The following is a 15,493-nucleotide window of genomic DNA, read 5'->3' as shown; positions in this document are numbered from 1 at the left end:
GGGAAACGGAGGAGAGACCGCGACAAGCCCCCAGACATTATATAGGCAGACAAATTAATAATATATAGTGTGCCTTTCGGTGACGTCTCGCAGGACGACATATGGCACATACTTATTTGTCATATCGATTCCATTTACTTAGGACATGGAACCCATGTATGTTCCCTTTCTTCCAATGTTATTTCGGTTCGTATTGACGCTACACTACACAGTGAACTTGGTCTCGAAATTGAAGGGGTCTGGGTGGGGATGGGGTGTGTCCGGGTGGAGGGTAAAGTTTTTAAGATTCCAATTCCTTATTTGTGTCTAGAGCTGTTCGAAAGCTACTGAGGGACTCGGGTTGTTTCCCTTGCACACGCTCGGAAAAGCTGGGTACCGTTTCAATCTCTGAATGTTTATCGCTGTTTCTTAGTAACAAAGTAGTTGTAGAAATACGGTAAAACGTTAAAGATAGTATTTGTAGTCAGAATATTAAGTAAACTGTTACAATTATGGCGAGTTTTTAATTGAAAGCTACTTATACAGCATGCTATGTCTTCTAACCCGAATATCACGGAAAGTCAGATGATACTGTCACAAATGTCTCGCACTATTAGTTATCGCTTCTCGGCCTTTTGGCTAAGATCAAAGTGTAGTATCTGTTCTTATCAGCTTAATATCTGATACGTCCTCCATTGGGGGACTTCGATATTAAACTGATTTTTGAAACATGACGGAGTGTTAGGGGCTTGCTCCACCTCTGCCACGGGTCGGCCTGGTATTGCAGTACCTCCAGGATCGGCCCACTCTCCTCTGGAGAGTAATCAAAATCAATGTCAAATAAGCTTGTTAGCTGATTAACGCTGATCAAAAGTTACAGTGGTTTTGGATTCCCGAGGAGATTAATTTTCTTGATTAAAGTCGAGACAACTCTCTTTTCACTGTATCATTAGTCACTGGGAACTTAGTTTTTTTTAGTTTATGTACTACTCGAGTAGTACACTGGGAACTGATATTCTGTAAATCTATAATTTGAAAAATCTTCCAAACTTACAAATTATCTACAATCGCAAAAATAATCACATAAACAAAACACAACTGACGTCTCCACTTGGGGATAGATGTTATGCTCTAAAGTGCACGGGTTCTGGACCTGCACTAGCGTGGTTTAACTATCTCACTGATAGGACGCAGACTCAAACATCTCGCCCTCCTCCACTTTCTTGTGGAGTCCCCCAAGGCTCAGTACTCGGCCCAGTTGTTTATTCTGTAAATGAAGCCAATTTCATCCAGTCTCACAACATTTCTCTTCAATCATATGCTGATGATATGAAGCTGTACTGCTCCACTCCACCGGCTGAATCTCACTCTGCTACCAGCAAAATAGAAGTCAATAAAGAAGTAATAATGAAGTCAAAGACTGAATGGTGTCAAACAAACTGAAACTCAATGATGATAAAAAGGAATCCCTGCTATGTTCGAGAAGAAGAAATCCAGTACAAACTGTCCGTGCTGTGTTTTAATATCTTTGCTGGCACCTGCCCTGATTATTTCTCTGAACTGCTCTTCCCTTACGTCCCAGCTAGACAACTCCACTCGTCGTCTGATGATCTTCTTTTTCTTCCTGTCACCAAAACAACATATGGCCACAGGATTTTTAGTTATTGTGCAGCGAAACAATGGAACTCTCTTCCTTTCCATATCCGCCACCTATACCCACTATTGCGCTGAAAACACACCCCTTCCGTAAGCATTAATTACTCTTAACGTTTCCCATAATGCTAGTCCTTTTTCACGCCCTACCTTTTGCAATATCATGTTACTCTCAGCTCTTGTTCTTGTTATTAGATTCTTCTTTGTGTTTTCTGTATTTTATTTTATTCTTCGTTTAGTGGGTTGTTTTTTATTTTATACTTCATTTGTTATTTGTTTGTTTTCCTGTCCCTCGTATGCTGTCCATGCATGTTTCGTTCTTGTTCTTATAAGCGCTATGAGAACATGCTCCTAAGGAGTGTGAGTATGCACTTTACAAATTTTATTATTATTACCTTCTTTAACTGTACCCCGCTCATATACATCCATTAATTGTCATTAATCGTAACTTTGGCCTTTTCAGTGCCTGTCTCCGCATTCGAACTGTTATAGCTGTCAGTCTGTTGGTGAGGTCTTCCAGTTCTTTTGTTAGTGCCTGCTAACAGATCTGTCATCTCCAAAGCGTACGTAGGTTGTAGATCGGCCTTACACCAATCGAAATATAAGCACATGTATGATGGTTGTGATGGGTTGCCAGAACGATGTTTTGCAAGAAAATATTAAACTGTAGGGCCATATATAAAAGTGGTCTCGAATCTTTGCGTGTCTTAGCACGAAATTACTGGACTGCTTTTCTTCAGTTAACTTCTAAAACGAGGCAGTTGTGTATCTAGCTTTCGGTTTATTCACATTTCAGATTAACTACTAAAACGAGGCATGATTGTACAAAGCTTCCGGTTTAGTCACATTTTTTGTTACGGCTCACCGAGACTAACATCAGACAACTATGCAAATGCCTATGAGTTGGTCCTGGCAGACAGACAGCAATCCACGTATACACTTCCGTGGTCTAAGCCTATTTTCAGCATGTGGGAGACATATGGGAAGTAACTCTTGGGGAAACAAAAATCGGAATTTTGGTTCTTAGAGGCTTATTGGTTGAACCGTAAAATAGTGAATCGACCGGTGACACAAGAGATCTTGCTTTAAAAAAATTTTTTAAAAAAAATAGAGAAATATATTCTACAAACTGACATCAAACACAGAAGCATTTTCTAATACTAAAATGTCTTGTTTGTAAAATATCTACCCTGGAAGTAAGGACAAAGGTCAAGTACGTTGTTATTCGTCCTTTACCCATGAGTTCCTCGAAGAGCCTAATGACTATCTAACGAACTACACTGCGTTTACAAGACGCATACTAATACGAAAACTTAAAAATGCGATTAAATATTTCGATCAGTGGGATCGTCAAAATCACATTTGATTTTTGATATTGGATTTCATGCCTGTATCTTCAGGTACGACACATTCGCAAACAGATTATTGTTGTGTACACTAGAAACAATGCGTTTTACACCACAAATTATTGTTACATATTATTTACTGCATTCGTTGTTTTAATTTGTTTTGCAACTTCTGCTGTTCGTGTTGTTTGTTATGTAAATGAATTGGCGTTCAGAGCACGACCCAAATGTACAGTGCTCTATAAATGTACATTTATTATTAGTTACACAATGTGGAAAGCAGTTTAAGCATGTGTTAAACAATGCGTTTAAACGAATAGAAATCATACGTTGTAGATGATCACAGTATGTTTTAACCACATAGACAAGAATTGGTAACATACATTATAAAAGTCTGGGAATCCGGGATTGACAGTGGTAGCCATGAGTTATGCATGTAAACAGCATGCTAAAGGAACATTCATAAATACATAACAATTAATTACTGTGCACAGATTAAGTGTAAAGATAAGGTTAAATTTCTCATGATAGTTTATATACAAGTTAAGTTCAAAGCATAAAATTCTGTTATATTTCCAGGAAATTTACTCTTTCTTTCAGGATTCTTCAAGACCAAAAGTTAGAAAACTTCAGCACAAGTTCACAATGTTTGCTCGTCATCTGTTGTTGAAGACCATGATGCCCCCTGTCACACAGACACTGTTAGGAACAGAAACTTCCTCTGCATTGCTTCTCTTTCCATCAGAAAGTAAATGGCTGACCCCCTTCCCTCTTTTCTTCAGTGTTGCAATGTTCACGCCACCTGCTCATCAACCCAAGTGAAACCACAACCATCTGTCTTAGCACAAACAATGTCTACAGTTTTCACTGCTCCTAATTGCTCAAAATTTACTCTGTGTCAAGCATCAACATCTTCAAAAGAAGAAAGACAGATTTCATCATATATACACTGGCATGAAAGGAAGTCGTGAATGTTGTATGCATCATCCTCAGAAAAGAATACAGTATGAATTGAATAGGGTGCATTGTCATCAGCCAACAAGGATGCTCAGTTTTTCACCTAAAGCTATCTTGGAAGCATCTCCTCCTTCGTTTCAGCCATATTTACGACTGATTCGATTCGACAAGCCCATTGGTAAGCTTCTATTTTCTACCAGTCTGTCAAAACACAAAGCTGTTTTTCTAAATGAAATTATGTATAACAATTATTATTTAAAATTTAATATTGATCGTCTTTTGCTTTTAAGGCACCATGTTGCTGCTCTGGCCGTGCACTTGGAGCATCGCTTTGGCTGCGGTTCCTGGCAGCTTACCTGATGCTCGACTCCTAGCACTCTTTGGAGCAGGTGCATTCTTTATGCGAGGTGCTGGCTGTATCATTAATGACATGTGGGACAAAGATTTTGATAAAAAGGCAAGTTTTGATAGTGTGTGTTCAAAACACACACCTACCTATATGTACAATAGGGAGTATTTGTAACTATTTCCACTCAAAGACAAAAGCCCAAAAACATTCCTTGAATTTAGTAACTTTGATATACTTAATCCCAGACTGGCAAAAATTTTTACTTTTAACAGGTGGAACGGACAAAACTACGACCTCTTGCCAGTGGAGAACTTACACATTTCCAGGCACTTGTCTTTCTTGCCTCACAGCTTTCTATTTCTTTGGGAATATTGCTTCAGCTGAATACATACAGGTAATATCTCATGAACCAATCATCTTTTATTTGGAAAATTGTGCCCTTAGTAAAACTGTACCCAGTATTTCCAAAGAAAGGAAATCTTACATTTAAAAAAAAATTAATGCATACAGTTTATATGTAGTGTATGTAAAGCCACATGATAGTAAGATTTTAATAAGTATAGACATTCATATCATTCATATGCTTCACTGCAGTAAGGACCTTACTACATATTCAGACACCAGTCATACTAGAACTGACAAGCTTTGCGACCTGTTATTTTTCTTGAATTGACCCAAAAATCTTTATTCAGTTTACTTAAGTTCACACACATGTTTTTAATATGCATATTTGCAATACACCAGTTACATTTCTTTGTGTGCAGCATATTACTTGGTGCTGCATCCATGATTCTTGTCATTTTGTATCCGTTAGCAAAACGTTACACCTATTGGCCACAGGTGGTACTGGGTGAGTCACAGGAAGTCTTTTTCATGGGTTTTTGGGTTTTTTTTTCCAGAAAGTGTGTATAATTTCACGTATTGACCTTTGTCATAGCTAGAAAACATATGAGTAATGTGGAATGGATTTTTGATTTATCTCATTATAAAGCTGCTTATTTAACGGAGATATAAGCTGGTTGTTGACCAGGGTTTCATATATCATAAATCTATAGCATGCAAAACACTGTCATTATAAATTATGTAATTACAGTATTCTTCACTCCAATTATTTTTAATAATTTATTTATTTTTCCATATATGAATTATTTTTTCTGTAATGGAGAACTGACCTTGTTCTCCTCTTTGAATGGTGATAGTTGAATTTAGGTGATTGGCTGCTTGTTGCCCTGCTATCTTCCAATGGTTGTTCCCCCTCAACTAATGCTATTGTATCTACATTTCTCTATCATCTTTTATTGGTTGTAAATGATAAAATAAGCAACAAGATAGTGTACACAACTTCAAAAGTAGCTAAATGTTGTCTTAAGACGACATCAACCGTACTTAAAACAGTCTTTCACATTTCAACTACTTTGATTACCTGTTATTTCCAAGTAAGACTGTGTCATTTAAACACACTAGTTTAACCATTTCACCATAGTGGACATCAACCTTTGCTTGCAATCTGTTATGACCATTATCATGCAGTACAAAAAGAAAACCAACACAAAATAAAACTTTATTGTATTAAGGCTGCTGTAATAAACCCCATTGCATCTTCTCATACATTTTACATATCTTCCTCTCTATTACCTCTCTTCCACCTCCGCCCATGGCTTCAGAGCAAGTTCACTTATTTTTTAAATTTGTTTGAAGACTGAACATCTTGGAAAAAAGCCTATGTGTATTTTTTTTTTAAATTATAGTATGGTGTGTATTTCTACAAACAGCATATTTTCTTTGTGGAGACTGGGATTTCGCTTGTTAGTCTTTATGAATTTAGCATCCTCGAAGACTGCCCTTAGTAGACCTACTGCTGTTTTAAAGTTAATTTTGTAAAATCAGATATCTGATTATTTTTTTATAGGTTGCTGATTCTGAATTTTGTTTGAAAACAATTTCTGGCTCAGGGAAAAAAAAAATTTATTTACTTTTCTTTGATCCTTCATAAATTGTGAATTTTGACATCTGTTTGAGCCATAAATTAAAGAAGGCAAAACTTGCAAATGATACTCATTTAGACTTGGTACATTTTGTATTTATCCCTTTTTTTATGAATCATCAGTGACTGCTTACTGAGGAAGTAAGTCAGCACAAGTTTTGATTTTGGAAAAATGTTTTTCCTTTCACTGATGGATTGGTAGATTGGTAGGTATAATTTTTCCAAGAAATAGAAATTTGGTATTTTTATAATAGTGCAAATGCACTGTGAGTGAATGTTGAGATGGTGTGTCTTTCAGGTGTGACTTTGAACTGGGGGGTGCTGCTGGCATGGTCAGCCCTGCGAGGGGGCCTGGAGTGGCCCGTTGGGCCTTTGTACCTGGCCTGTGTGCTGCACACAATTTTCTATGATACTATCTATTCTCACCAGGTACTTGGGACAAACTTGAGTGGTATTTTTATTCTGTAATCTATTACTGCATTTTATTTTTCAAAACTTGCAGAATTATGCAGCATTGTTGGTGGTTTTTGGTTAACAGAATAAGAAGTTCACATCATCCGAAACTTTCAAAGGGTTTAATCAGTGATGCTCATGGAAAGCTGATTTGTCGTGGAAGAATGTATAATAATAATAGTAATAATAATAAATACAAAATTTGTGAAGTGCATACTCACACTCCTAAGGAGCATGCTCTTAGCGCCTGAGAACAAGAATGAGACATTAAATGAGTTAATGAATTAATAAATGAATTAAATGAGGAGACAATTTTAGTACATTAAACCATTTTTGCAAGTTCTCATTTAAATGTCTATTCATGTCTTTGTCCTTCTTGACATCTCAATTTTGTGGCTTAACTTTGTGTAGAGAACCTACAGGCATTTCTAAAATTTGGTGTGCATGAAGGTATCACCTCATGGCCCTATGGCATTTTCTTAGTTGTTGTTTTACTGTGAACTTGAGGAAATTGCAAGGAAGACTTTAACAGATCTGAATGTGATACTTGTTCACTGGATAAATCAAAAACAAAATGAAAAAATACATTGAACTATACTTTAGCAATATCTGCTGGGCATAAAAATTAAGATTTAATTGTATAAAAATATTGATAGGCATAAACAGGATGAGTTTGATATGCATGGTATTTTGAGCATTTTTTTCCTTTATTAAGCTGACCATGAGATGAAGTGTTCTGGCGTTGTTTTTATTGGGTTTTTTTTAATAAAGAGTTGAAAGTTTTTTCACATCATAATGTGAGTTATAATTTTGAGTAGTAATACTTACTAATGTGATTAACACGTGTATTATTCTGCAGCCCAGATTTAAATTTGTTAACCCAAGAAATGCTCAGTTCAAGCTCATAGATACTGTTATAAGACCTCTTTTTTGCTGTTCACTTTCTTCATGTATCAAATTAGAAATTGTGCAGCAGGGTGTAGATTTCTGTTACCTTTTCAAAGTAGAAGTGGTGCTGTGTTGGTTTCTTTCATGCTGCTTGTCTCTGCTGTTAGCTCTTTGTGATAAGCTAAAATGAACAGCATTTAAATATGTATCCTAATAGAAAAATTAATTCTCATCCATCAGCCATGACAAGATGGCTTGTAGACTTGTTATCTCTTTTAAAACACTCTATGTAATCTGAAAGTGCATGTCTGCTCATGTACTACATGTTTATAACCCTCATAGCTTCACAAAAGTGCTGTCGGTACACTTCTGTTTTTTCCAGCTCTTCAGTTGGGGCATATTTGTCATCATTTTGAAAATGTAACATAATGTGTTACATTTAAAAAAAAATTTTGTAAGGATATCAAAATAATGTTTATTAGAGGTTTAGCTAGAATCTTTCAATGGAATATAGTGCTGGCATGACAAAATAATGTGAAGCTTAAAGGGTTCAAATAAGTCTTTGAGAGGTTGGTGTTCCGAAAGTTCGTTGCTTGTGAGTGTGAAGCATTGAGTATTGTTTTTTACTAGTGCATGTTTTCTGTAAACGGAGGATGTTCATTGTTATCATAATGCTCAGATATCAGCATCCAACTGCTTTCTGTATGTAAACCATTTCTAGAACTGATCTGTTAATAGTTTGTCACCTTTATTTTTCCTTTAATCAAAAGAAATAGATATTGTTTATTATAGCGGGGTACAGATGTATAGAACAAACATTTGCCAGAAATTGTTCACAAACACTTCAGAAATCATGGGCTATGCTTGGAAACTGGCTATGGACCTTTGCTGAGACCTTTTTTTTGTCTTCTTGGCTTGTTCTTGCATGGTCCTTTGAAGCATGGTTCATTGAAATTGTGCCCGTTTCTGCAGTATTTTCTTCCCTTTTTGGCAATAGAAAAAAAGAGATCATGTTCTGGTTTCAGCAGCACTTGTCAACAAGTTTCTTTCTCATCAACAGTTTTCTCACAATTTAATAATAATACAGATAATAAGAATGTGTGGAGTGCATATCCCCATGTAGAGAAAGTTCAGTGTGCTGTACACCAAAAACTACTAATGAATAAGAATTGTATAAGAAGCACGATCATCAGTGTATGGGTGATGCCATATCAAAGAAGAAGACAATGAAGGCACAGTCAGGCAGTCAAGACAAGTATGCTGGGGTCAAGGCCATTAAGACAACTGGAGCATGGTTCATCAATCTTGTCATCAGTGCAAGTAAACATCGCAAAGGAGGGGTGTATCATGTTTAAAGCATATGGAATGGAGACCATCACTGAAAAGAGCAAAGTTATGATCAGTGCAACAGCAAAGCTGAGATCTATGTGAATGGGGTACAGCTTGAAGAGGTTATCAGCTTCAAGTACTTGGGAGTCAACCTCTCCAAGGATGGCAGCTCCATGCCAGATACATGCATCAGAATCACAACAGCAACAGTGGTGATGGCTAAGCTAGATAGGATCTGGCATAGCCATAAGATCAGGATCACTAGCAAGTACAATCTGTACAGATCCCTGGTATTACCGATCCTGCTCCATAAATGCTACATGTGAAACAGAAAGGAGAATCCAGGCATTCAAGATCAAGTGCCTGAGGATCTCACACAAAGAACCAACAACTTTGTATGGAACAAGATTGCCACACTCATAGGACACCAGGAGCCTCTACTTTCAACAGTCGAACAATGTAAGCTAGTCGTCGTCTTTGATCATGTGACCCGGCATGACACCTTGTCGAAGACTGGTCGTCCTGCTCATGATCGCCCAAAATACACGAGAGTGGCAGGCCCTGTTATCTGCTTTGTCTATCCTTGTGCTTCCCTCAACAACAGGTGCCAGTCAAGGGACAAATGAGACCAACAGTAACAAGAAGGATATCAAGGTCAACAGATCCAGTATTGACAGTAATGAGGTGTAATTCATGTCACAAGCAGATATTATTATTCACTACTCATTACAGTGCCATCTTGGTCAAATGATTCTCATGCTGGGTTGACTGAAAGGATCTAAGTAGACTGTGGCTGGAGAAATGGTTCAGGAGCTGGAGAACTACAACCTTTTCAATTTCTTTAGACAGAAAAGGGAGATTGCAAACAGGGCGATAGTTTATGGAGTTGTTAGGGTCAAGTTTTTTTTAATCATTTATCTTTGGTCTTTCATGTTGAAAAACAAGCTTTATGTCGTGAATAAAATAAGTTCACAGAAACCTAATAATTTGAATGTTACAAACTAGTTCTGTCAAGATACACTTAAATTTGGAACTGTGCATTTTCTGTCATATCTCAAAAGAATGTTTCTCCAGTCAATCATGTTTCTGTTATATGCATTGCAATCAGCTGCTTGGGAAATCTCATTTATCCATTTGCTCTTACTGCAAGTCCAAGTACAGTAAAAACCATAGTGAGCATATCTTCTGCTGACATATGTCTCAGTATTTCAGCCAGAGAACAAGCCACCCCCATGTTAAAAATTGATGAGGCATTGAAAGCTTTTTCTGACCAGAAGACTATAGGAAAAATAATTTTGGGTTCTCATAAATGGATATAAACAAAATATAATGTGGCTAGACCTGTACTTTATTTAGTGTCTGACTAATGGATTAGAGCAAATATATGATAGAGACAGTCACATTTATGTAGGGTTACAACAGACCACTAAGTGGTAGCAGTAGTGGGAATGTACAAACTTCTTGGTATTTAATAAAATTTACCCTGTACATGTGACTTGAAATCGGTAAACATTTGAACTGGGTTATTTATATGTGGCCGATGCATAGGAATAAGGGGGAGGAGGGAGGCAACAATCTAGTGCAAAGAGACAATTTTGGAACACACGCTTTGTGCTTTGCATTCTACCACCTGTATTTTCATGCTTTTGCCCTTTTTTTATAATTAAATGTTCCTTCTGTGAAGCAGATATTCAGTTCTTATAAGCATAAAACTCATACACTAAAAGCATATGTCTCTAAATATGAAAGAGAGAAGGTAGGTAGTGTTGAAATCCTTGTCTTTCATCCATTTTTAGCATAAAAGTATTTGTAAATAAAGGCCATCAGTCAGTCTTAACATTGTTGTGAGAAGGTTAGCAGGAACAAGGATTTTAAAAGGTTTGCCTGCTCCTTGCATGATATTTCATGAAATAGAGGTTATTGAGATGTCCTCAGTGCTACTGTCACATTCTCAGTCTTCCCAGCTGCAGCTTTTCTTTTTCAGTCCTTGTGTAGCCTTTAATAACTTTTTAGGATTTCAACACAAAAATCTCGTCAGACACTTATAACTACCATTTGATTTAACTGCTTTTTTGTACAAATGTAAAGATTCTGTAGACAAAGATACTTCACATAGGGATCCAAAGCACATCCATCAGGTGTTTGCCTGCACAGAAGAACCCCTCAGCTGTGTCAGCTATAGGCTATTAGTAACCTTGCTTTTTCTTTTATGAAGCTTTTGCCTTTTTTCTCTGAGATTACATACATTTCCTAGTATTTGTCTGCAAGGATAGATTTTCAAAAAGAAGACTAATTTTTGTTTTACCTGCGTTTGTTTTATTATGTCTTGTTTGCTTCTTTGTTGCATTTTTGGTACTGGTAATGATTAACTTCTCCTAGCCACTGAGTGTTGGGTTACAAAATGCATGCTGCTGCTATTGTTTACTGTTTCTTCACTTTATGTTTTATTTTGCTTGTATTTTGGTGCATTTTAATTGGTTCTTAAAGAGATATAGAATAGTTGCTTTACTATCATTGTTTCCAAGAATACTGTTGTTTCTTTTGATTTAACAGAAGAAAGTAACTACTATTAGCATTTGTGACTTGCCTATTTTAAAATGCATTATGTAAAAGTGCTGAGGGCTTCACAAACAGAACATCTTAGTTCCTAGTTTTATATAACAATGCATATTGCCTGTAGTCAGTTGTAGACTTGAGTTGTTCCTCGTCGTTGTAAAGGTTTCAGATTAGCTTGAAGAAACAAGAAAATAATTGTAATGATTTTTGGTCTTAAAAAAACAACCTTGATCAATAATTTGTAGCTGTATTAGATGGGCAGATCACTCACTAGTTGCAGTTAAAACCTGTTAACTAAATCTAACAAATACTACTTAAAGTTTAAGAACAGGTATTTTTAATGCATACCCTCATAAAACTACCTTCAGTTATTCATTAGATTTACATGACATCTTTTGGAAATATTACACAATTAAATGGAGTGGTTGACTGGTAGGTTTAAGAGATTAGAGTCCATTGCTGGCATTTCTTCATCCTTAAATATACATTCTAACTCAAGGTTTTACCAACTTTGGAACCCTTTCCAATACTTTCAATGTTGAAACAGGTATAGTCATTAACAGACTCTCTTCCCTTGGTGTAACTGGTATGGGGTAATGGCTAACATCAAGTGCAGTCCCTTGAAGACAAGTCATATTTAGTTTTGGTTGCTGAACTGTGTGGTAGGCTTTACTTTCAACTATGGGGCGCTGCTGGGGTGGTCAGCAGTGAAAGGGACGTGTGATTGGACAGTTTGTTTGCCCCTTTATGCCGCAGGGATCATGTGGACACTCATTTATGATACCATCTATGCACACCAAGTAAGTTGAGTTGTGGGTTCTCAGTTTCAGTTCTAATTCACTGTAAGAGCACATTTGTCTTAACCTGTCCCAGTTTTTATGATACATCTGTTCAGTATAGTTAATGTTTCAGTTCACTTTGATTTGTGTTGCTTGTAACACTTTTAGTAAATATATTCCATTTTTTTACATGTTACTTATTTCAGTATTCTAAGCAGCTCAAACAGGAAATATTCAGAGATGGATATGTATATTTTAACATGTATAAGCCTGAACAGTGTCTTTGCCGTCTTGATTCTTTTCACCAAGAACAACCACTGACTGGTATAATCCTGCAGAAAAAAATGACCTTGCTTGGGGATGCTCCCTCAGTATTTACACTTCACAAAATTTTGAATACTCACTAGATGAATAATTATTTTTTCCAAATATTTTCAAACTTTATTGGCCTGTAACATTATTCAGTCCTGTGTTAACATCAAAATCTTCAGACAAATGTCAGCTGCTGTAATATAATCTCTTCTGCTGGCACTATCTTTGATGCTGTTTCCAGACCCAAATTGTATATAGCATTGTGGGTTTTTCTTTGTTAAATGTGATTTCAGGTTCATATTAAGTAAAGGCATAGCAATTTCTACTTTTCACCATAAGCTTTCTAACACATATTTTCCAAAATTATTTTAGAATATTTAGAAGGCACAAGAGAAGGAGCTTAATGCATTCTTTTCGAAACAACAGGACAAATATGATGATATGCTCATTGGCGTCAAGTCCACTGCTCTTAAACTGGGAAAGAAGACTAAGCCATATTTGGCTGGGTTTTCTGCAGTCATGCTTAGCTGCTTAACGGCTACTGGGATCATGTGTGACCACACTTGGCCATACTTTGCAGGAGTGGGTCTTACAGGCGCTCACCTTTTATATCAGGTTTGTCAGGGAAAGTACAGGGTGAACATTTTCTTCAAATTTTGCAAACATGACATGCAGCAACTCTGTTTTATAAAACATTTTCTGATGCTTTCATTTCTCACATTGTCCAACCCAGAATCCATTAACTTTTACTGGTCCAGTTGGGTGAATTTTTTCTGACTGGGTAAAATTCAGTACAAGATGTTTTCTTCCAAATCTGGGTGAAAGACTTTCATTCTCAAGATACAAGCCTGTAAATATCACCATGCACAGAAAGAGGTCAAACTTGTGATATCTCATTTGCACACAGATATGCCTGATTAACATACAGTTTTAGTGTATCATGAGCTAAAGTTGCCTGATTAACATATGGTTCTAGTGCTTCATGGACTGAAGCCTTCAACACTTAAATCTATCCATTTACAGTCTCAGTGGCTGTGGTTTTTTTTTTACCTCTTTTTGTGCATGATGTACACATGTATTAAGAAAAGAAGCAGGGTATTCATGAGATTTGAGGAAATATCTTGCACTGAACTTTACCCACTGAGAAGAAAAATTAGCATTCTACAAGAACTTTAATGACTGAAGATGCAGTTCATATATATTTTTAGCATTGGGGAGAATATTTTCATATATTTGTATTTTAATAAAATATTGCCTGAAATATAAAAAAACAGGTTTCACTCCATTCCCCTGCGTACGTTCTTTTTGTGTACATGTGCACATTAAATCCTTTTAGACCCTTCAGTTCAGAGTTTTTTTCTTCTGTGCAGCTATATACAGTTGATCTAAACAACCCAGATGACTGTGCTGCTACATTTCGAGCACATTCCAAGCTTGGTTTTATCCTTTTCCTGGGAATAGTGCTTGGAAACTTGCTGCGGGAAGAGAACTCCACACCCAGTGAACTACCTAAATTACAAACTACCACAGGTGCGGAGTCATCCTTATGATCATTCATCGTGTCAAGGACTAGATTTTTTTTTTAACACAACCAGTAAGCATACATAGCAGTGCTAAAGACCACAAGTATGAGAGTGTATGCATTGTGATATACAAGGTGGACTATGAATGCATTTCATTTTGACACTACTATAGTCTTATCAGCGTGATTGACCTGTGCTTAGAGATTCAAACAAGTTTTTCTTTTTGCATACAATTTCATTTATGTTCAGTTTTTTCCCTTTCATTTTAACAGTTATGGCTAACCAACAACTACAATTTCTAATGATTCAGGAATTTCATGCTTTTACTGTTCTTTTTGATGCTTGTCTAAGGTAGTGCCATTTTTGTACATGTTTATGAATGGTTGAAAGGAATGCCTTCAAAAATAAATTTTTACAATGAGTCTAGTTTTTTGTGAGAGAATGTTTGTGCGTGTGTATTATATTTGTTCAACATTCTTATTGCATCAACATTTCTCAGCAATCCTTACCAATCTTATCACATTTTTCTTTAAAAAGGAGAGACAAAGTCAAGCATGTTTTAAGGCCTTTTCTGCTGACAATGTTTTTCACTTTATGCATTTATAACGCTTTGTTAACTTTCTGCATACTATTGTCAGACTAGACTCCACTGTAAATACCCCTTTTATGGCTATCCCTGGCAGATAAAAAGAATACTCAAAAATCCATCACTTGCATGACTAGCCATCATTACTTCAGTGCTATTCTTTTACATCCATAGAGTTTACAATAGAAGAATACAAATATAGAAAACTGCTCTTTGCTACTACAGCCACGCCTGCTTGTAGAATTAACAGTCTTAGGCTACTAAGGCTCACTGTCTCCAGGTCAACCATCGCTTCCTTCCAGTCTGTCCGAAATCTTGGGAGTTCTTTTCCACATATAATTGTCCTTCAGATGTCAACTCAATTTACTAATCCATCTTTCTCAAACTGCATAGGATCAGCAGCATCAGACATCTCCTCTCTATTGCCTCCACCAAGCAGCTTATCGGTATTTGTGTTGTCCAGATTTAACTAATGTGACTCTCTGTTCATAGATCTTCCTGGCTGCCTGCATTGTATTCCATAAGCGGAAGGCTGACCATGCCACACCGCTTCTGCATGATCTGAACTGGCTGCCAGTTTGGGCTTATCAAATTACATATTGCCATTCTTTGTTATCGTGTTGTTTATGGCCTTGTCCCTGTCTGAACTTGTGTTGCCATACTAGCCTCGCACATCAGTTTGCTCGGCCCATGTCAGTCTTCTGTCTATTCAAGACTTTTGGTTATCGCTCTTCTCCCGTCTCAGTATTTGGAATGGGCTGCCTCTTTGCACAGCCATGTTAGGACACGCCTTCCAATC

General features: G+C 36.8%; 1 protein-coding gene and 1 non-coding gene across 3 annotated transcripts; both read left to right on the top strand.

Moving 5' to 3' along the window:
• Positions 1-598: 598 nt before the first annotated feature.
• Positions 599-791, top strand: LOC112573012. Its single transcript, XR_003101124.1, has one exon. It is a non-coding gene; the product is annotated as a U2 spliceosomal RNA (small nuclear RNA).
• A 1,906-nt stretch (positions 792-2,697) lies between these two features.
• Positions 2,698-14,530, top strand: LOC112572328 (4-hydroxybenzoate polyprenyltransferase, mitochondrial-like). 2 transcript variants are annotated; one of them, XM_025251955.1, is made up of 8 exons: positions 2,698-3,032; positions 3,579-4,113; positions 4,226-4,392; positions 4,557-4,678; positions 5,049-5,134; positions 6,567-6,697; positions 13,012-13,200; positions 13,956-14,530. In XM_025251955.1, the coding sequence occupies exons 2-8, from the start codon at positions 3,933-3,935 to the stop codon at positions 14,133-14,135; spliced, it is 1,056 nt and encodes a 351-aa protein (XP_025107740.1). In that variant the 5' UTR covers positions 2,698-3,032; positions 3,579-3,932; the 3' UTR covers positions 14,136-14,530. The 2 variants fall into 2 exon arrangements, with proteins under 2 accessions (XP_025107740.1, XP_025107739.1); XM_025251954.1 differs by lacking the exon at positions 6,567-6,697 and adding an exon at positions 12,161-12,294 and having other exon boundaries at positions 2,700-3,032.
• Positions 14,531-15,493: the final 963 nt, after the last annotated feature.

Source organism: Pomacea canaliculata, linkage group LG9 (genome assembly GCF_003073045.1).
Source record: "Pomacea canaliculata isolate SZHN2017 linkage group LG9, ASM307304v1, whole genome shotgun sequence".
Lineage (NCBI taxonomy): Eukaryota > Metazoa > Mollusca > Gastropoda > Architaenioglossa > Ampullariidae > Pomacea > Pomacea canaliculata.
Note: the sequence above shows the minus strand (reverse complement) of the source record. Positions and strands in the feature narration are given on the sequence as shown.

Coding starts and splice junctions, on each gene's coding strand:
- LOC112572328 (XM_025251954.1), top strand. CDS start 3,933: ATGAAAGGAAGTCGTGAATGTTGTATGCATCATCCTCAGAAAAGAATA. Junction 4,114..4,225: donor TCGATTCGACAAGCCCATTG/GTAAGCTTCTAT, acceptor TTTGCTTTTAAG/GCACCATGTTGCTGCTCTGG. Junction 13,201..13,955: donor GCGCTCACCTTTTATATCAG/GTTTGTCAGGGA, acceptor TCTTCTGTGCAG/CTATATACAGTTGATCTAAA.